The sequence below is a fragment of the Ictidomys tridecemlineatus genome, chromosome 2 (genome assembly GCF_052094955.1).
Source record: "Ictidomys tridecemlineatus isolate mIctTri1 chromosome 2, mIctTri1.hap1, whole genome shotgun sequence".
Taxonomy (NCBI): Eukaryota; Metazoa; Chordata; class Mammalia; order Rodentia; family Sciuridae; genus Ictidomys; species Ictidomys tridecemlineatus.
Genome location: NC_135478.1, coordinates 167,461,741 through 167,484,496, shown reverse-complemented (window position 1 = coordinate 167,484,496; position 22,756 = coordinate 167,461,741). Strand labels below are relative to the sequence as shown.

The 22,756-nt window shown below is 32.9% G+C and overlaps 1 protein-coding gene across 5 annotated transcripts in view; it reads right to left on the bottom strand.

Annotated features, from left to right (window-relative positions):
• The window catches only part of Sema3a (semaphorin 3A), a 431,159-nt gene that overhangs the window by 173,675 nt on the left and 234,728 nt on the right, over positions 1-22,756 (bottom strand). For 2 of the 5 annotated variants that reach the window (XM_078040129.1, XM_078040128.1), the window contains exon 4: positions 21,818-22,011. In XM_078040129.1, coding sequence (XP_077896255.1) covers positions 21,818-21,929 — 112 coding nt within the window. In that variant the 5' untranslated portion in view covers positions 21,930-22,011. The other 3 variants (XM_078040131.1, XM_078040133.1, XM_078040130.1) reach the window with 3 other exon arrangements.

Sequence of the window (22,756 nt, the reverse complement as noted above, 5' to 3'; positions counted from 1 at the left end):
ATCTCCTTGACTGGGTACAATTGATCCTCATGAATTGCTCTTGCTGCATAAAGGGATTTCCAAGCTGGAAACAGACAGTGTGTGGCTTTATGTTTGCCAAGTGTTGCCATCTTACAATCTTGACTGTTGAAACAATAACATTTTGGCTGCTTTTATAACACTCATTTAATGTTTACAGTTTAGTAAATGTGCATTTTTATAAACAGAGGGCTTACCTAATTAAACTGGACCAGTGTAAGAACTAGGTCAATGTATTGTGAACAAAATAATCCCAATATGGTTGGGTTATGGAACAGCTCAATTTTGCTCATTGAGTTCTATCGATTTTTGGCAGAGAGAAAAGAAAGAAAGAACAGATGGTGTAAGAAAGAAATTGAGCTGCCGGTGATGGAATACACTATCACACTGAATTATAAAGAATGGTGCTCCAATCCCCTGAACAGTTATTTCAATTAGAGTACAAAATCAACATACTGCTAATTTTTGAAGCAACAGAATGTTTTCAACATAAATGAACATAAGATTCAGTTTCAAATTATGGTGAACGAGTACTAAAATGTGACATCACAGGAGGGGAAAGATAGTTTTCTGCAGCTGGCTTAAAAACACAGATCATATATTTATTTTCCTATTTGATTGAGAATGGAGAGAAATTTGGACTTCTTCATTCGCAATTTGAATGTTCAAATCTGAGAGACTTTTAATACTTAAAAATAGGTGTCTTATCTGTATATAAATATATTTGTCCTGACAGATGTTAGAGAGGATTCTATCTTCAAATAAACAGTCACTAGAAAAAATATCACCCTTTTAAAAATAATAATATAAAGATCTCAATTTAAAATAATATGGAAAATGATTTTATGACAAATTCAAAATTCAATCATTGAAATGATTAATAATTTCCCAAAACATTTTCATGTATCAGAAATGAAAATCTCAAGTTAAGAGACTTGTATTAGGTTTGGAAAAGAATAGGGCAAAATAATTTTATATTGGTACCTAGTCTATAATTTTTTTGTACAACTTTAGATAAAATCTTGAATAACTAAATAATAGTTGTATGCAAGATTTATAAAAATATGAAAATTATAAATGAAAACAATATAATTTTTACACTTTGTTTTGATAAGAAAAAAGTATCATACTAATAGAAGAACAAAATTTGAGGGGGGGTTGGTACCAGGGATTAAACTCAGGGGCACTCAAACACTGAGCCACATTCCCAGCCCTATTTTGTATTTATTTAGATAAGTGGCTTAGCACCTCACTTTTGTGGAGGCTGGTTTTGAACTCATGATCCTCCTGCCTGAGGCTCCCAAGCCACCAGGATTACAGGCATGTGCCACCACACCCAGCCAAGAAGAACAAAATTTTAATACTAAATATTTTTAAAAAATTTTAGCCAAACAAATATAGGAGCATAATCAGTTTGCAGGATTTTTTTTCTTTGCCAAATCATGAGAATAACAATTTAAGCCCATATCAAACTGCTTCACCCAAGTGTTAAAACAACAACTACAAACAAAAATCCCCAAACAACAGTCATTAATATATATGCTCACTGGAGGAGGGAGAGAGCTGAATGATCAAAAGCAAGAGATCAATGTACTTTTCAAATTTAACACCCACTCTTTCCAAATTTTGAATCTGAATATGTTTTGTGAGTTACCAATTTGCTTTTATGAAAACTACTTTTTATATATTACTTTTTGCTGTTTCAGTAAACTTTGTTATATAATGACATATGATCAGCTGTGCAGTACTGGAAAACTATACATTATAAGCCACTTCAAAAAACAGAGGTTTTCTTTTGTAGAAATTTTATCATATCATATTTTAAATAGAATGAATCTTCTTACGTAATCCTAATTGTTCATTTTAATATGTAGTCCACGTGTTTAGAAAAGATTTCAATTTTATAAAAGATTTATCAGTTTTAGTGTTAGTGTGTATTGTAGGTGAGGAAAAGAAATCTCTAAATAACTTCCAGGAACAGGATTCTGTAAAATATTTATTATCTTCAATCTAAATAGCAATAACTTAGACAAAGAATTTTTAAGACTGATTTAGTAATTTTTTTAAAAAGCAATTTTTTCCACTGTACTGAGAATGTACAATTGCACAGTTATAGCCTCTGAACTATGGCCTCTCCTGATCTTGGGGAATTAGCTCTTCAATAAGAGCAGTGATCTAAAGTATTCAACAGACATGAAAATTCTAGCTTTTTTTCCACTATTTTTTTCAGATTTGGACTTGGTTTCCTTATCAGTAACGTCATGGAAAATAAAGTCCACTGTCTAGTGTTGCTGCAACAATTACATGGGGTAATCTAGTCTACACAAAAATCTTAAAACTGTTTCTGGGCAATAGTAACTAGTCATTAAACAATGATTACTGATATTATTTTTATCATTGCCACTATTTACTGTAACAGAAGCAAAGGAATTATTTCTTAAGTACTATTTTTAAAGATAATTATTTCAAACTCCAGTATGTATCAGCAGTAGAGAATTCCAATCTTCCTCAGTAAAAAAAAAAAAGAAAAAAAGAAAAAAAAAAAAGAAAAAAAAGATTGACCTTTAGCAGATGCTTCACTGTTTTACCTAGTCCAGTTGGGCATCCCAACTGCCTGCTTTCCCTTGCTCTGAGGGCAGGAATGTTCATTACTAGAAAGTATATAGGCAGGGATAGGAACCAATAGACTGTGTCACTTGGTACATTGGTGCAAGGGCCAAAAACTGGACTTCTCTTGTGAACACATTCCATTGCCTTTTTGGAGAGTCATCTGGATGTCTTAAGGCAAACAGATAAATTGCTTTGGTTATCTAAATGATAGCTGACAAATGTTACAACTGTAAGCTTACAGAAACATTTTCATTTCTTTTTATATCATTGCATCCATTATTTTGAAGAAAACAATCTGAGAAACATTGCATCAGGTGGGTGTGTACTATTAAAAGCTTGATATGTGAAATCCAAATGTCTGGAAGTAGGCACAGAAGCAAACTCTGTTTGAACCTTGCCTGCCCCATGAAAGAATGCTCTGAAGTTTTATAGCAGTTTTTATTTATGGTCACAGTGATTCACCAACACTAACAAGCATTAAATTTTCACAGCACTCCTATCACTTTATTTGGCATGGTACATGGTAAACATACTGCAGCTAAAAAATGCAAATCAGAATTAAACTCCAATATTTTTGTTCTCTAAAAACATTATTTTTTGTGTTTACTTCTTCCATTTTTAAATAATACTATATATTATTTCTTGGATTTTAGAAATTATTTAGGATGTTGTCCTTATATTTCAGTAGATACAAATCCTGGTACAGAATGCACATTAAGAGGTTGTTTTGTGGTATGTTGTAAATGGTTGAGGCAATTTTACATAAAGGTTCCAATTAGTGCAAATAGTAGGTACTTTGAAGAAAAGGACCAGCCATGTCAAAAAAATATTATCCAGACTGGAATAAAGATCAGAGGGGTGTAAATATGTTTTCTATTGGGATTTCTACCACAAATGGTTCTTTCTTCCTGTATTTAATGCAAAACATACCATGAGTTTGATGTATACCTATCAAAAAGAAAAAAGTCATTTATTATCTACCAAGATATATGATTATAGAATTTTTTTTATGAAAGATGGCATGGGAAACCATTAGGATTCCAGATTAATCCTCTAAGAGTCTGGAACAGTGGCATAAAAGTAGTTTTAAAATCCCCCCAAAATTAATGGTAGAAAAAAATCAGTTCTTATAGACTAAGTAAACATCTTAAAATCTAAGATGTAAGAGTAATTTGTAAGCAGCTTAAAATATTCCTCTAAATATTTAACAAAACTGTCAGATCTGATGTGGAGGGATTCCTAACACCTTCAGTTTGTTCAGTCACATTTCCAAACCACTCTGACAACATCAGTTTGTGAATTGGAAGCAAGGACTTTGATTAAAAAAAAAAAAATCAGAAAGTTCAGTCTGGAGTCATTTATCCTAGTAACTTGAATGGAGTTTAGTGTGTGCAACATTCAATTTTAATAGTGAAAATAAGTGACTCTGGAAATTGGAAGAATAGTGTAATCTAAGCCTTCTTTCATTGTTGCATAATAATGTCTAACCTTAGATTTTCAACTTGGGGTACTTTATTGGTGCTCTCAAGTTTCTTGGAAATATATTTAGAATCATCTGCTATTATTAGGAACACCAAGGGAAAAAGTTGAGAAAATGCTACTTCAAAAAGTAAAAAGGACATGATGAAGCACTTTCATTCACATGAAGTTCATTCTTCTACATGAGTCACTTAAGTGAAAGTAGTCAAACGACTAGACCTATAATCCAGGGGAATGCCTGTAGAATTGTGATATTTGAAAACAGAATGAAAGGAGCACCAATGTAGAGCTTTAAGAATCATATTTGGATTCATTGCACATCAGAATATATATGATAATAAATCAATGTAGACGTGAGCTAGCTGTGTTTGATTCTTGTCAGTTGTCCATGCATTATAGTCTCCTAAATGATTGTGATGTAAAGTTACCATCTCAGTCCTTTAGCTACAGCATCTGCCTTTCGTTGTCACCTAAACTCTCTTTTATTTTCCTGGGCTAAAAGAAACCATATATTGTTAAGCACAATTTTAGTAAAACATGGAATTTAATGAGATTTGGGGAACAGGTTATCATTTAGTAATGATGATAATTTTATAATAAAAATTATGATTTATATATAATATGTATACTACATTAGCTTTTTATAAAGTACATTCAGAAAAGACCCCATTTAGTTATGATTGTTATCCAAAAATTTGATATTCTCTACAAACATTTAAATGATTTTGCAGTTTAGCTGTTTCTCATCTCAATGAATAGAGACATAAGAAAAAAAAATAAAGCATATCTTTTCTAGTTTGCATTGAGAATGAATGTCAAAGTTGAGCTTAGGTCTCCCTGGTTACTAAAACCATGTTCCTGACTACAATGCTCTAATGTTTTCAATTAGATTGTGGTTCCAAACTTGGTGCCTTGCACCTAAAATGTACTCAAACATGTACATTAAAAAAACTATGATGACAATTTTTAAAAATTATTTAATCATTTCCACTGGGAGTGACTGGTGAAAGAGGAAACAGTTATGAAGTGTCTTTTCTGTGTTATGCATTATGAGCTCCAAGAAGTCAAGTTCTTGCCCATGGTTGTTCAGTTAGCACCTGAACTGATCTGACACAATTTTGTTAAACATGGCTACACAAAGAAGACCCCTAAATATTTCATGAAGTGTTCTCAATACTTTCTCTCCTGCTTTTTATTTATTCCTTCACCTATAATGTTCTCCATCCTCTGATCCCCACAATGCCTGCCAAAATATTCTTTGATGCCCAACCTCAAATGCTTCATCTCACATAGCACTTTCTTGATCCCTTTTTCTACTATGATGGCTCAGTGTTCTGGATTCTCACAGTTCTTTGTTGGGTTACATCACTCTTGGAACATTTTCCCAATTATGTGTTTCGACATACTTTACCTCTTCCCCACTGAATGTAAGTTCTTTTGAGGATAAGCCTTACTGATCTGTGTGTGATCCATAATTTATATTGCACTGCATGGCAACTTATTAGTATTTATTAGAGAAATGATCAAAAATGATAACAGTTATTAATCATTGACAGATTTACAGAATGGTCTCCTATTGCCTCATAGTCTGCTGCTTTTTTCCATGTAGAGTAAAACTAATTTTCTGTTTCACAGATATATTATATAAATTAATGCATCATGGTTTTAGACAGTGAACTTCATCTAGAAAGCCCTCCTCCTTTCCATTTTCAATGTTAATGAAAATATTGAAATGTTACATATCTTTATAGGCCCAGGGCAATTTTCACTCCCATGAATCCTACTTTCCTCATGCTTAGCAGCATACCATAGCATAATTAACAAATTAGTGTAACTTCTGGACATCATAACATTTTGTTTTATATCTGCATGATGAACCAATTTGCTCTATCATATTCCCATGATATATTGTAAAGTTCTTAAGAACAAGGATCAATTCCATGTGTTTTTTGATTCCTAGTAATCATTAGTGTGGTTGATTCATAATCATACTTAGTAAATCTTTGTTCATTTAAAATAGGTTTTAATTTTTTTTTAAATCCTAGATGATTAAAAGAATAACCTGAAGCAAGAGTGAAGTGAAGTGGAGATATATAGCCAGAGTAATCAAAGCAAAACTAAGACCCTAGTATAACTGCTAAAACAATACACCTACACCTCAATTGAATGGTTTTTATTCCTCTTCTAGCACCTTTTTTAAAAATGCATAATTTCATTTTGTAGTAGTGAAGATCAAGTCCAGGGTCTCTCACATGCTAGTTAAGCACTTGGCCACTGAGCTACCTTCCGAGCCTTCTAGCACTTTTCACACGTGTAGTTTTCTTGTTCTCTGCTTACCTCCTTTCTTCCTGACCATTCTTTGCCATCACTGCAGGAAATAAGCTCCAAATCACAGCTGGCATCTACCTAGTGGGCTATGAAATTATTCTACTTTAAAAAATATTATATTTTTTGAAAAATTAACCCAATGACATAAGAAACCTTAAACTGTCTAGGCTGATACTGAAGATTAAGATCCTTCTGCAAAAGGACTGCATCTTTTGTTCCTGTGCCAATTTTTTACAGATTCTGGACCAGAATATACTTACTGATTGAAAAAGGCATATCCAGCCAAAGGTTGGATGCTATTTATTTTCTTTATATACTGGCAAATTTTATTTAGAAACTTATGATGACTCATTTCTTCAGTCCTTCAAGCAAATATGTTGGAATTAGTGAGTTTTTGTTTTACTATAGATTTTTTTTGGGGGGGTACCAGCGATTGAACTAAGGAGCACTCAATCACTGAGTCACATACTCAGCCCTATTTTGTATTTTATTTAGAGACAGGGTCTCACTGAGCTGCTTAGTGCCTAGCCGTTGCTAAGGCTGGCTCTGAACTCGTGATTCTTCTGCCTCAGCCTTCTGAGCCAGTGGGATTGAAGGCATGCACCAACATGCCCAGCAATACCCATAGATTTTTTTATGAGCACATTGGCAGTACAATGGAACTGAATTCAACTTAACAGAACATGATTTTGTGCCTTTTCTTCATGGAAAAAATGGTAAGATAATGCTTAAAAATTCACATTTGATTTATTATATTTTGATCTATTTTCTTTCCCTCCTCAAATGTGTGTGTGCCTGTGTCTGTGTGTGTGCATGTCCAGTAACACTACTTTAAATTTGTGTCATTTTAATAACAGGCTTTACATATAGCAGCTGATAAAAAATATTTTAAAAGAGGCATGGCACCATCATATTGAGACCAAAAGTTTCATTGTTATGAATTTAAAGAAAGGAAAACATTTATTTTTATTATATCTATTTCCTTTTCAAGGAGATTTGATTCAGGGTATATGTTCAAAATTTATGAAATGTTATGAAACATATCTAGAGACATATACATACATATAAGTAGAAAGGGTATATCATAGGCAAAAAACCTAATTTATACCATGTTAAAGGAAAAATGGAAGGAATCATTTATTTCAATGAAAGATAAGTACAGCCACACTAAAACACTACCCTTGGTGAAAGTCGTTTTTTAGAGATAGACGGATGTAATTATGTCTAACTTCAGCTACTTACATTTTAGTAGTTACTTAAAGAAAAAAAAAATTGCCTTTGAATATTGTGTCTGAAAAATATAACAGCACAAAGTAGCACTATATTTTACATTTATTGGATTTTACTAAGAAAACACTAGTAGTTTTATGAATTCATCGCTGATTATTTTTACATTTAAGTTACTATTAAAAGGAAAGTTGCTCTTTGTGATGTGGTTATAATTTATAACCACAGACAGTCTAAGTTTTTAAGCTAAAACTGTGCCTCACCTTCACATATCATTTACATACACTGATTGCTTCCACATGTCTGGCATAAGGTAAAATAGTTTATGAGCATTGTAATACAGCTAAAGCCACAATGAAATAAAATTCATCTTTGTCTAAAGTACCTCAGAAATTTATTCATGCTGGTGCATAAGTGTTTTTAAAAAGAATTTTGTCTTCCAGAAAAATCCTTTAAAAGCCGCCTGTAGTTAGTGTCACCTCTTTTCCTGACGTCTAGATTTCCCAGTCTGGTTTCCAAGTGTCTTCTGTTAGACAAAAGCCCCTTTAAGTTACCCTCAACATGTTCTTCATTCTATTTACTAGCTTCAGACTTCAAGTTTATTTTCTTGAGTGACTGAATATCCTCTTTCCTGCAAATGGGTTATTTGCAATCACAGGTGGTTCATGGAATTGGTCAGAAAGACTCAGACTTTGTATCTACAATGCTTCATTCAGACTCAGGGACATATTAAAAAGGAATATTGTGCTAATTCCTATGTGGATTCAATACTCCTTAAGTTGTCATGAAGCATGTTGTGTCTTCATGGACCAAGTCATAACAAAATAATATTCAAGCAGCTATTACACCATCGGAGAGGATATGTTGTAAGAACAGGAGCAAATAAAACTCGTCATTTCCTGGTTATTTCTACTAAATATTAAATGACTGACTTTAGTTCATGTTGAAAACATAAATTGGAACTTACAGTCTGTGAGATGCAGCTAACATTTTCCTTAAAAAACAGGTGCTTCCTTGCTCCACCTGGCTCCGAAAGAATTCACAGCCAGAAGACCTAAAAATTAGGTCTCCTTTCATCCCCATCTCTAGTTTTAAGGTACATTAATTCTATTAAAATTACACTTTTGAATAAATGCATAAAGCAAGAGGCCTATAATCAGGACACTTAGCTTTAGATAAATGTATGATGAGGGACTGAAAGTCTAATGCTAGAGTCAACTATTTTATGTCATCAATTGTTTACTGCAAACACTATCATTTTACAAAGCTTTCTCATATCTTCCCTGACTAGCTAATGTTGACAAACTTCATGTTTTTAAACATTCATACTGCTATGCCATGTCTTTCAAAGAAGCAAGTCACAAATACATGCATGATTTTCTTTGCATTATCTCTATTCATTTAATTCACAAAAAGTATGAGCTGGAAAATACATACATGTAAATCTACCACAGATGAACTAAAAACTGTAATCCAATTATTAATATTCATGGAATTAATATATATTGACTATTTTTTTGCATCAATCACTGATTGGGTACCTTACCCAATCATTGTTGCTAGAGCCATAACAATTTTCAGGAGATAAGTAGTCTAAAGTAGAGAAGAAGGACCTAAGGTTGAAAAAAATACCAGTACAAAGTCCTCACACCTAGGAAGTGCCAGAGAAAGTTCAATGCTTTTAGTACTCTGCTAACACTACTCTTATCCTTGTAAAATTTTTGTTTTGATTGTTGAATTTCAAAACTGTATTAATTTTCAAAAGGCTAACAAGTAGATACTTGGTTACCATAAGCACAGTACAACTTACCATTCAACAATGATAAGTAACAATAGTGTACTTTATCAAATAATATATATTGAAGTTGAACACATGCAATATGAAAGAACATGCAATTTTATTCTCTTGGAAATATGAAAAGGTGACAAATCTGGTCCGGTAGAAATATTCAGCCATTATATCCATCCATATATAAAACTAAATTATTTTTTAAAATACACTGAGTTTTGAATAATGAAGGCTCCATATTCTATGGGTATACTCAATATTTAGACTGAGATCTGTCCTAAAGGAACAAATTACTCTAGCATCACTAATTTTACTTCCTTATATGGAATTTACTTCAAACAGACTCTTTTGAAGTTAATTTCCTGATTTTTAAACAGTTGTGAACAGAACTGTCATAGAGTAGGTAGTTCTTTCCAATTTGACAGCTAAAGAGAAAAGCCAATAAGTGTTAATCTTGGTGTATGAAACAAGAATGGACAAAAAAGACATTGACTCTCACTTGCTAAGCACTTCATGCATGGGGGGGGGGGAGGGGAACACCCAGAACATTCTTTTAATTATTTGCTCTCATTTTGTTATGTTGAAATGTTTCTCAAGTAGTTGAATGAGGGGTTAAGCAACAGAGAGAGGATGCCTCTGTGTTAGACTGTGCAAGAAAAATCTTAATTCTGTGCTGAATAGGCACCTTTGGAAACAAAAGTCAGAGATTCTATTGAACATGAAGATCACGCAGAGAAAGTAAGAGACTCCATGGCTCTGGGCCAGTGTGTGAAAGCCTAATAGGGAATTGGAATGTTAGGAATAGTTGCTTTGTTTAATCACAGATTCCAATTACATCTAGTTAGAATTCAGGATGAAGGAGTGAATCTCTGCATACCAGTCCAGGAGAAGAAAAATATCCATTGAAAGAATTATGAAACCAAATTATATAGTTAGTCAATATAAAGAAAATAGTCACCCACAGTGTCTTGTTTTCCTAACATAGAAATATCCTGCTAAATAACAGTATATGTAGGACTCCTGATCAAAAATTCTAAATGTATGCTCTGCCATGAACTTAAGAAATTTGAAGGAATTAATGTGATATAGGATATTTTTAGATAGGCAGCTATATACTAATTGTCAATCTTTTGTTGGATTTTAAAATTTTAGGCAAAAGCATAAAACTCTTCAGTTTTTAAAGTGTGACTTGCTTTTCTGTAGACTCATGATAATATGAGTTTTATGTACATAAAAACAAGTTACATGTCCATGTGTGAAGTCACTGTATCCCAGATGAATAGGTCATTATCTGATGCCCCCTTCTGATTGGTAGCCATTTGTTTCAGAATCTTGCTTCATAGTCTCAGAAGATGACTTAATAACTCATATAACTCAATACTTGAAGGTAAACTCCTAGTTATCTGGATTCCAAAAGCCTTGCTTGGCTCACTTCATTTAAAAAGTTATTATCATCTATTCGCTTAAGCTTAAACACTATAATCTCTATTTGAAAATTCTCTGCCACTTGTCCATATCTAAACTGGCTTTTCAGCCTTAAATGATATTTATTCTAACTAAACATTTTATTAATCTACTTTATAAATCTTCAAATGAATCTAGTGTGTGCCATGCACTTAAGTCTATCATATGTAGGGTCTCACCTGTGCGTCTTAGTCCTCTGACCTGAAATGATTATCTGCCACCTTCTCACTTATTACTTAAGCTGCTTCATTCAGGAAGTATTTAATGAGGGCCTATTATACACAAGACTCTCTACTTAACTTGACTATAAATATAAAATGGATGCAGAACAGTTGCGATGTTAAATAGCTGACAGTCTGTGTCTTTTCCTCTCCCAGATGCTAAATTTCTTTAGGACAGTTGCTAGACCATGTCTCCTACACCCTGCCTCTTGGAAAGCCTATCCAGAGGAGATACTCAAGTAATGTTTATTGGAGCTGAGGGCATTAGTAAACCACCAAGAGGCTGGGAAGTGTGTCATCTTATGGAAGTGCTCCCAGGAAGGAAAGGCTGTGGAGAAGAAAGTGCAGTCATGGGCATGATTGGGGGTACAAGGTGAAGAAATCCTCCTGTTTGGGTTATTATCAGTATTGTCTCATACTTCTAGTTGTGGAAATTCCAAAATTTATAGTTCCCTAATTCTCTGAGTCCTAATCTGTGCTTAATCAATTAATTAACCAAACTAACATGTCTATACTTTCAACATAGCTCATCTTCAGCCTTTCTTCTGCATTTCTATTATTATTATCATTATCATTATCATTATTCAGGCTTACTTCCTTATATATGAACAAAGTCAGGGCTTTCAACACCTAGACTCTGGTTAATCACTTTAATAGATCACATGAAGTAGTTTGGGCTTTAATCAGTAGGAATTTAAAATATGAGAAAAGCATAATTAAATTATGAATTCCAGAAAAAATTATAGCCTATAACAGAAAGAATTAATGATTAGAGGTTGCTGTTGCAGTAAAGGTCAAATGATGACAGGGGCCTGTTCTCACCTGGAAGACAGAACAGAGAAGATTTGAGTGACAGACTCAAGAGGTAGAATCTATAGGACACTGAGGCTGATTAAATACGGGGTGGACCAGTCAGGAATAAAGGGACACATGCATGAAATTAAATGCCAAGATAACCTCATTAAGTAATTGTCTATTTTATTTTGCTCTGCTATAGATTGTTTTGCCAAAAGTGAAATGAAAAGTTCTTAACCTCCTCTCAAGAGTCACATAAAGTTTTTGTTTGTTTGTTAATTTAGGGCCTAAAACCTTTTGTCATTTCCCCAGGGAATAATTCAGAGAATACTTTTAAAAGGATAGCTTTCAATGGGAGTTATTTCAATAGACCAAGAAAAATACTGATTAAAGATTAGTATTTTCGGGGTGTGGGGAACAGAATCTTTTTTTCTTTTTTTAGGTAATATATTTCAAACCTGGAAAGGCAGAAGGTGATTGAATTGAAGGATTGGTCCTGTTCACACTTTGTACCCTGGAGGTGCAAGGCTCTGAGGGTGGAAACCTCATGTATGCTGTGGAGTCAAGACCCTAAGTGCTAGGGCCTGAAGCCAAGTGATGAGGATTCTCAGTGGAAGGAATTTGAAAGGTACTTCTGGCAATGTCGCAGAGTAGCCATGACTGAGCAAGACAGGGAATGAGCTGAGAGCAGAACTAGATACAGAAGGTGCGCTGGGAAGGTCCACTATAAAGGACAGAAAATAATAATCCTCCTGAACAGCTGGGGATATGACATCAAGCAAAGTGAGACCCCCTCCTAAGACCTTCCTTACAACTCTGTGATCTGATGGGTGGCATTCCATGTTCCATAATTTCAAATTAAATGTAATATGATTTAGAAAATTGCAATGGCTTTTCTTGTATTTGAGTATTATGGATACACATAATCATACATATATACTAAATATAAACCCATCATATAGGTATTTCTTCATCTAAATTCAATTCAGTAAGTACAAGGAATTCCAGAAGTGACTTTTTTCTTTTTAGTTTGTGTTGCAAGATACAATGAATCTACAACTTCCTCTAATATAAATATGAAATGTTCCAAGATTTTACTATCCTGTTTGTTATGAAACTAATTTTTTTATGAGCTAGAGAAACATACTGAATGATGAAGTACTATGTAGGTAAAAATATATGTAGTATATTAATTTATATTTAAAGATAGGAATCATATAACAGGAACACACAATTAAAGAGACATTTTATTTCTGGATGCCCATTGTATGAATGTTATGGATATCTCATATATATATGAGATATCCATATATATATATAATACACCTTTATTTTATACAACTACATTTTTATGTGGGGCTGAGGATCAAACCCAGTGCCTCACACGTGCTAGATGAGTGCTCTACCACTGAGCTACAACCCCAGCACCTGGATATCTTCATATTAAAAGCGAATATGGTTGTAAAATAGGAACTGCTCTTTTCACAACTTGCTGGTGAATTAACAAATTAATAAATTAAAGCAGAATAAATAAGAGTTAACTAGGAAAACAAGAAACCAGCATTCTATATCACTGTATTTCATAATCTCAATGAAACACAATGGGAGTACTTTCTACATTGAATAAACAGAATACTTTCCTTTTTTATTTGGTTAGAAATGAGCCAGGTTTGTATGTTTTGTAGACATCCAAAGAAGAGACAGATAAGCCCAAATGACTCTGTGACCACTGTGGAAAAGTCCTTCTAAGTGTGTGTCACCTGTACTTCTTGATCTAACTTTTTAGGCAAACTTCTACAACTACATATTAATTATGAAGTTCCTTGTCTTCTGTGCTGCAATTTTAAGTGATATAAATTATGTATATTGCATTGTGAAAACCAAATCAAAAGAAAAGTTTTCAATAGTGGCAATCACCACTTTTCTCCACATTTGCCTTCTAAAATCCTTCTTTGCATTCAAGGCCCACCTTCCCTGTTCCCCATTTTACATGAGCCCTAAACTCTTAGCAGATATATCTTCCTCAGAAGCCCTTTTATATTCATATTATTTATCTAAAAATCTATTCATTTATGAATAAATGTGACAAATGACTTATGTGACTTAATGTCTTATACATAGAATATATATAGGAAATATAAAGTCTATAGAGCTGATAAAATGTAGTTCCATTTAATCTAAGTCTTAAAGATGTTTCTTGAGATTTGAAATTCAAAGGGAAAACTTAATGCTCCTGACACATATCATGAGGATCCATAAATATATATATAGCTTGGATTGACCTAAGGTGTAAACAACTTTATTTTTACTTTGCTTGAATATATTCTTAAGGATTAGGACTAGGCCTACATCACTTTTACTGCCATTTAATAGTTATGATTGGTACACAAAAATGCAATGGATGATAGCTGTTGTACTGTTCTTTCCTGCTATTTTTGCCTTTTGACCAGAATAACAAATATTTTTTTAAAAAATTTTCCATTCATATTTGTAAATTCCTTATAATACAAATGTCAGCCCACAGCCCTATAAGTGGCTTAAGGAAATTAGGCTATTATCCTCTTCTGTCTTCTTAATAATTTGAGATCAGAATCTAAATCAAAGAGTTCAACCTGTATTTTGTATATTCACAGTTCAGCCAGATATTCTTTTGGCTATTTCCTATCACATTTACTTTTCTGAGAAAGAGCTCTGAGGATGAAAAGGCTGAAGAGGGAAATGGGAGGTATTACCAGGCTGTGGGGCAGGAAGACAAGGGAAGGAAGAAACTGACTTGGAGATGAGGCAGCAGGCGCTGTGAGCAACTGTTGCCCTTGGTAAGTGTGACAGAAGCAGCAAAGGAAGTTCTGAAATGCTGCATCTTAGCAAGCTGTCAGAGAGCAAAGCCAGGATTCTCCCAGAAGTGGGGACAATGAAAAATAGTCAGCTGAGATTGTTCATTAAGGATATGTTCAACTTCATTTGGGAGAACTGGTTTTGCTACACAAACATTTCAAGTGCTCAGTGTGAGGTTAAGACAATTTTCTTTATCTTTAGCCACTATTTAGTTTTATAACAGTGTCACTTTCTTTTCCATATGTGAGTACTGCAACATAAGAGAAAGAGGAAATCAAATGTGTCCAAAGAAAGAAAGTAATTCCTCAAATTGTACCTAGAATCTTCCTGTACATGTGTATTGTATATTTCCAGTTTCTGAGCTGTAGGCAAGAAAAGATGACCAGGATATTTTCTGATTCAGTCTTGGAATAGCCTTGGTTCAAAATGAGATATGGCTTGGGGGAGATGCCACTGTTCTCACATCCTTGTGCAGCCAAAGTATCATTGACATACAGCCTCTACCCTTGCAGCTAGCAACACTTTTCCTTTCTCAACAGTACTACAATGTACAATTCACTTATAATAAATTGATTTATTATAAATTTGCATTCCTCTTGTTTCCAAAATGAATTGTGTTTTTTAAAAGGCATATTTTAGATTTAAAAAAACCCAAGATGCATCAACTAAGTCACAAAATCAGTCAACAATGAGTTTCTGTACTAGCCTTTGAGAGTACATAGATGAAAAATAATACATAATACATATCCAACTTCATGAACCTCACAATCTGGCACTACAAAGATGATTCATGAAAGAGTTTTACAGACTTAAAAAAAGTCATTTGATGTAGTCAATAGAACAGTTTCATTTACTATTTTGATGAAAAGCCAAGTGGGTGATGTTTGTTTTACCTAAAGACATATTTATGATTGTAGCAACACATTAATTACTATAAGTTTGGGTCAACATTGCTTCCTGTGCCACATCTCTCCAAGAAAGAGAAACCTAGAAATGCAGGTTTAATGGTTTATTCAAAAGATGACAAGACCTCCTAAATTTGTGATCCTTCTAAGTTTTAGCCTAAGCTTGCATAAAATACTAAGACCAAATTATTCTTATTTTATCAACAGAATTATATTTTTGCTTATCTTCATTCCCTAGTTCAAGTATAAATTGTATATTTTCTTATCCTGGGTTTGACAGAGTCCAGCTTTGTTACTGTTTAGAAATAGTGTGAGAATTCTCTATTTATACTGATGTTTATGTTTTGGCAATAGAAGGAGATAGTAGCTGGAGACATTCAGACTTATTTATGTCAGATGGGATTTATTGATTCTTCCATATGTTTAATTATGATGATAATTTTGAACAGGTTAAAAATTAAAAGAAACCATTGTTTTACAGATACAACTTTCTAAACATTATCTTATCTTCTCAGCTAGGTACTCTCCAATTGTAAATGGTAGCAATAATGTGCCTCAGGCAAGCTCACTTCTTCCTATAACAAATGATTCAGAAAATACACATATATGTAACATTACATACCAACATACGTAATTAGTTTGCATACTAATACTCTCCTTCCATTACTCTAATTGTTGGTACCACTATGTCACTAATTAGTTTACTTTCTCTTGTAGAGATCAGACTCACATATAATCTCATTTAAGTTAAAAAATAATTTTTTTATATATAACCATTTACTTCTTCCTGGTCAAAAATGTATCAATAAGTGCATGCAAGGAACACATCAAAATCTTTAGCAAATTTCACTTAAGTAATGTATCATTTTCGTGCATGTCACATCTCATGACTCCTTTGCCAGTTTTACCAAGCACAGCCTCTACACTTTTAGAGTGCTTATCCTAGCAGCCTGTCCTTTCCAGAACCAATGAAAAAGCTGTGACAAATGGCTAGTGCCACCTATTAGTGGAAACATAGTACTGCAAATCATGATGATTCCTTTAGATAGCACCTTGGAAATCACAAAAAATTAATGCCATCCCAATCCTAATTTATGTTTACAACTGCTGGTCTTTATAAATGAGTAAAAGTTGATGATAACTTTAAAATACAAGTTTCTTAAAGCACACATCTGAAAATATGATGCAAAATTTAATACAGAATGCAATTGTGTATTCACACTAAGGATAATATCTTCTTCAATCAATAGCTTAGCATCTATTTTTGTCAATAGGGACATATATAATCATATTAATTAACCTATTAAATTTATTCCTAAAATATCCTTAAATTAATTCTTGAGTTCAGAATTTAAGTAAAATTGACCTCAAATGATATTTGTTAATTATGTTGTTTATGGGTGATCATTAAGTCATAAAATGAAGGGAAATTAGATATCACAACCTACACATCTATTTATTGGGCTAAATATCTTGGTATTTTATATCATTTATAGTAGTAGACTGTTAATTAACATGAAAATAAAATACAACACAAAAAATTAGAACTAGGAAAATTGTCTAATGTTCAGGTTTATTGAAGTTAATAATGACTGAATATCATTATTATAAGTTAATGATTTAGAGGTTTATTTTTTGGTCTCAATTACTTTCCTAAATGCTACAGTTTACACTGTATAAATTATTTTTTCAAAGTCCAATCTGTTTGGCAGCATTAACAGAGGAGCCACAAATTTGGGACTTCACTAGCCATCACTTACTCTGACCACAATTGAATTGAATCACAAGATGTGTGACTTTCATATTATTTTTATGTTCATTTTTTCATTATTTTGCCAGCATATTCTCGTTGATTAGACAAATTAAAAGTTCTACTATTCTTTGTGTTTAAATTAAAGAACTTGGAATCAAAATCTGATGTTAAAGTTAATAAAATTTGAAAAGATCATGTTAAATAAAGATTAGCTAGCTAAATTCTAGGTGCCAAATGAATAGTGACTGTTTGAGAAAAGAAACTGCAAAGAATTTATGACTTTGTTGCTCTATGCACACGCACACACACATGTGTGTGTGTGTGTGTGTGTGTGAGAGAGAGAGAGAGAGAGAGAGAGAAAGCTTGTATGTGTCATTCCTTCCCCCTAACTTTCCTAGAAAGTTTAATTTTATCTGCAATAGCTAAATTTTTAATATAAAACACATTCCATTCTATACTATTATATAAATACCTAGGATATTCATCAAAACTTTTCACAGGACTTAAAGGTCATATCCTTTTTATTTTATTTATTTATATATATATATAATATATGTATGATATAAAATATGATTGTCATTTTAATCTAATAAATTTATTTGTGAAGGATTTTTATCATAAGTCACATCCTGTAGATTGCTGAAATTATTTTCCAAGCCATAAATATCAACATGAAGATATGTATTTTAAATAGAATACATGTATGCATATATCCATATCTATACACATATCCATTTCTTTATATATGTAGTATGTATAAATAAACTCTCTTTCTCTTTCTCTCTCTCTCTCTCTCTCTCTATATATATATATATATATATATATATACATATATATATATACTATACATATAGTATATATAATTAAACACTATTTTAGTAAAAATATTGCTGAACAGAAATCAAGTTCAGTAAATCATTATTTATATTAATTAGTTTTATAAACAATAATAATTTGTTGAAGAATAGACTAATAAGAAAAAACTTTTGAAATTTTTACTTCAGAGTTTTTAATTAAATAAAATTTTCTTCCAATATCAGAAAACTACATGAGAATTTTGATTTAATTGGCAATCTCATTCTCACAAGACTTAAACAACAAGACTCTAAGGGGGAAAATATCATCAAATATAAAAAGAAAGTCTTTAAAATGTCTACCCTTTATTTCAGTCTTATTTACTAAGTCCTCCCTATGAAGGTAAGGTTAAAATTATTGATTTAACCTTTGGATTCACAGGATCACCATCACATTGAGACTTTCATGTGTCTTTGATTTCTACTAAAACTGAAGCACACAATGTCATGGGAAAACCCATTACATTGAATGATGGAATATCTGTCATTTATTTAAAACCCCAAACCTATTCATTCTTGTGATTTACATAGATTTTACTGAAACCTTCATTGTATCACATATCCCAAATGAAAGATTAAATGATTTTCTAGTATTTCATAAGAAAAGTGAAATCTGTCTAGTTTTGTAGAGGAAATAAACAGTTATGTGCCATTTTTTAAAGTAGCAGCTTAACTTTTAGTTCTATTGCATACATTTAAGGAAGGCAAAAGTATCTCTGAGTGAATGTTTCTTGAGGATAATTTCTATGTGACTGCTGAGATTTATGGAGTTCTCACATTTTCTTCCCCCACAAGGATTCTAAATCAGATTGGTTCAGAGGAAAAGCCAGCATACCCCATTTTTCTAATATTATCACTTCTCCAGATGGTCCTGAGCACATCTATTCAAGTCCTTTTTCCTAGAAAGTAAAGAGGTATCTTATTAGATATGGGTGTACATTCCCAACAAAGGCTGCCTTCTTGTTTTTGCTTCTTTTTCTTTCTCATTTAATGTATCAAATCTCTTTAATCTCCTACTAGGCAAGTTTAGAGAAAGTAAGTTCAGTAATTGCATGAAACTTCATCTTAGCCACCTGAGCAATGAGAGGGTTAATGGTGGATCTTTGAAAACAAGTGACCATGGGAAATGAAGGTTGGCAGGGATTTAACTCTTCATGAGTCCTGCTGGAATATTTTTAAGGGTAATGCAGTTGATATTTTAACTATGTTTGACATCTCATTAAGGAGGAAAAAAAGTAGCTAAAAAAAAAATCTATCTCCATTATAGTTTAGAAACAAAGTACTGACAATTGGCTACCAGGTGTTTGCTTTGGCAAAACAAGCTACATCCAGAGACAAAAAGGTAATGATAGACCAATAAAATGACACAAGAAAAACTGTTTGGACCACTCTGTTTATTCTTGTTGTCCATTTCACAGTTTATTTTTAACCAAACTGCCAACTTTTGGTGTATCAGTAGAATTGTTATATAGCTGTGAGGCAGTTTTGATTAAAAAAAAAAAAAAGCACAATAATTCTGATGAATGCCAATTGACCAAAAAAAAAAAAAAAAAAAAAGAAAGAAAAGAAAGAAAAAAAAAGGAAAGGCTTATAATTTATAATGACAGTGTCTAATATATAGATCTTGTCAAAATATAGAGCTGCTTCATCAGACAAGGTTAAAATATTTTAATTAAATTCTATCTACCTGACTTGAACGTATAGAAAAAAAAAAAGGTACCTCTTCTATCATGGAGAATCATAATCTATTTACCATGAAAATAAGATTATTTCAAAATAAGAAAGTATGATATTCGATTTTTATTTGATTTTAAAGTTGATTTAGCACTTTGACAACTTTCTCTAAATCTTATAGATTTTAGAATGTTTCACTTTTTTCACATTTATGAATCTAAAATTATAGCATGCAGTCATTCACATCTTTGAGAACTAAAGTTGCATATAAACTTATACTGAATATAAACTTGAATAAAGTGGACTATTAAGAATTATTTGATGGCATCTTCTCAAGGAGAGAAAAGATGTCATAACATTAAATGTTATAGAAACAATATAAAGACAGTTATAAAATAGAAACATAATAGAGATTTAATTGAGTACTTAATAGATGGTATGCTTTTTTAAAAAAAACTTGTAAAATAAATAAAATTGCAATTTTTGCTGATGCTTAAAATCTGTTCTTCATTGGACACCCAAGAAATTATTAGACCACAAATATTTTCTAATTCAATGTATTTTTCACAATGAGTATTAAATTCAAATAAACACATTTAATAGGTGTTTAATTTCTAATCCAGAGTGTGAAAATTACCTCTCTTTTCTACTTGAGATCCTCTTTCACACTAAAGCATTCAGAAAGAGATGTTACCCATCATGTGAAAATTAAAGATTATATCTTCTGGCATAGAGCAGTGTACAGTAGACAGACATCACCACAGACATCCAATAGTTTTCTTTTACCCCATAGGCTAAAATTGTAGCATAATTGAAGCTTCTCACTGCCCCACCCCCAATTCTAGAAATCTGAGAATCCTAAGAAATCAGCACCTTAGGGAGCAGAACTACTTGACTGCAAACAGTTTAATCTTCAACTCCATTTCGTAATACCTGAGTTATAGAAGTATTTTCTGATATTAAAAAGTATTATCTGGAAGCATTTTAGCATTACTTTATACATCAATCTATAAAATCTGTCTAAACAAATTTTATAATGAATATTTTTTCTTAAATCCCCAATTAAAAACAAGCACATGCATGAAACTGTAACCAAATAAAGTATCATGTAATACAGATGGGTGTTTTTTTCTTTCATCAATCTATACTTTTTAAAAAAGAAGTTCACATAAGTAGCTATGCAACTAGAGAGTAATAGCTCTTCAATTCTCATTGAAGTGCATACGGAATTAAATAACATTATATTTGAAAAGCTAGCTTTACACCAATTAGTCAAATACACAGTCTTTTGTACAATCATAACACACTGTGGAAAAACTAGTCTGTTCTCCAGTTTATGTTCTCTTGGCAAACCGTGATCTACTGCTTATGTTAAGCATCTGATTGTCAGATTTGAACAAACTGAATATTCATGATGATGATTAACCATTTAATGTCTAAAACTGAGAAAATACAATTGATCATAACAATTATTAGAGGTGAGGCATGCACATTTATAAAGAGACCATTTTTACATTAGTTATTGTTTTTAAATTTTTAAGAGAAATAAAGTCAGAAAAATTAACAGAAGATATGATCATCAGATATACAGATCAGCATGTACCAGGCATGCAGCCCTTCTCTGCAAATGTGATTAAATGTTCTTTGTTTGCATTTAAATTGTCACACATCAAACAGAAGATGTGATTTTTTAAAAAAGTGTTCAAATCATCTCAGAAAGATACATATAATCACATAGGTTTCTCAGGTTAAACTAAAGGTTTGATGGTTTGGGTTGGGAGGGAGTTCAAGGAACGAAGTGTGTGTGGCGGGGGCAAAAAGCTAGCCAAAAAAACAAAAAATAGAAAGAAAAAAAAAAGATTTACCTTTGTAGGATAATTTCAGCCTTGGCACATTGTTCTTCCCATTTTGATAGTTTGCTCTTGCTGTAAGTAATACTCCCCAGAAAAGACAGACAATCCCAGTGAACCAGCCCATGCTGCAGACGCTGTAGGTCTCTGTGCTGCTTCAGTCTTCCTTCCTGTATTGTGCGGCCAGAGAAGTTCAAACAATCTGGAAACTGGAGGTAACAGGTGATTTAGGTCAGTTTCATTCATAAATGCAGACAATCAAGACCTCATGGCAACACTAACACCTCTTCTTCTGTAACAGTCACTGAAGCACAGAAACTTCAAACCCTCAAAAAAAAAAAAAAAAATCAAGCCAGGCACCGGATAATGAGGCACAACTGTTGTGTGGAAAGAGAGAGGAAAAAAAAAATTAACAAGGGCTTCGGCAGTGGTGCTTAAGAAGCAGTTCCTTTTATCTATGTTCCTCTGATAGCCGGTGGCCGACTCTAATCCTGCTCCCTGCTTCATTCGGCTCCGGGGAAGCAGAATGAAAGGGAAACAGAGAAAGAGAGAGAGAGAGAGGAGAGAGAGAGGGAGAGAGAGAGAGAGAGAGAGAGAGAGAGAGAGAGAGGAACCGTGAGCAGGAGCAGCGCGGACTTTTCCTGTACACATGTAGGGAGAGATGACACAAGATCCCACAGACAGGTTTTCCCAACACTCACTAGACTGGCTGACAATGGGAGAACAGGCGAGCTCAACCCACTCCCCTTCCCTCCTGTCACACAACACATGCAAAAAACATCTCACAGAGATTAGAGCCGGGAGCAGAACCCTCCAGCGTGCCTGTGAAAGGCATGTAGCTATAAATTTACTTCCCAAGGCAAGCGTTGTTTTATAGCCATTTTTGGGTGCAATTTTGATTAAAAAAATCTGAATACTGTTACCTACATAATTTACAATTCATGCTCATTATAC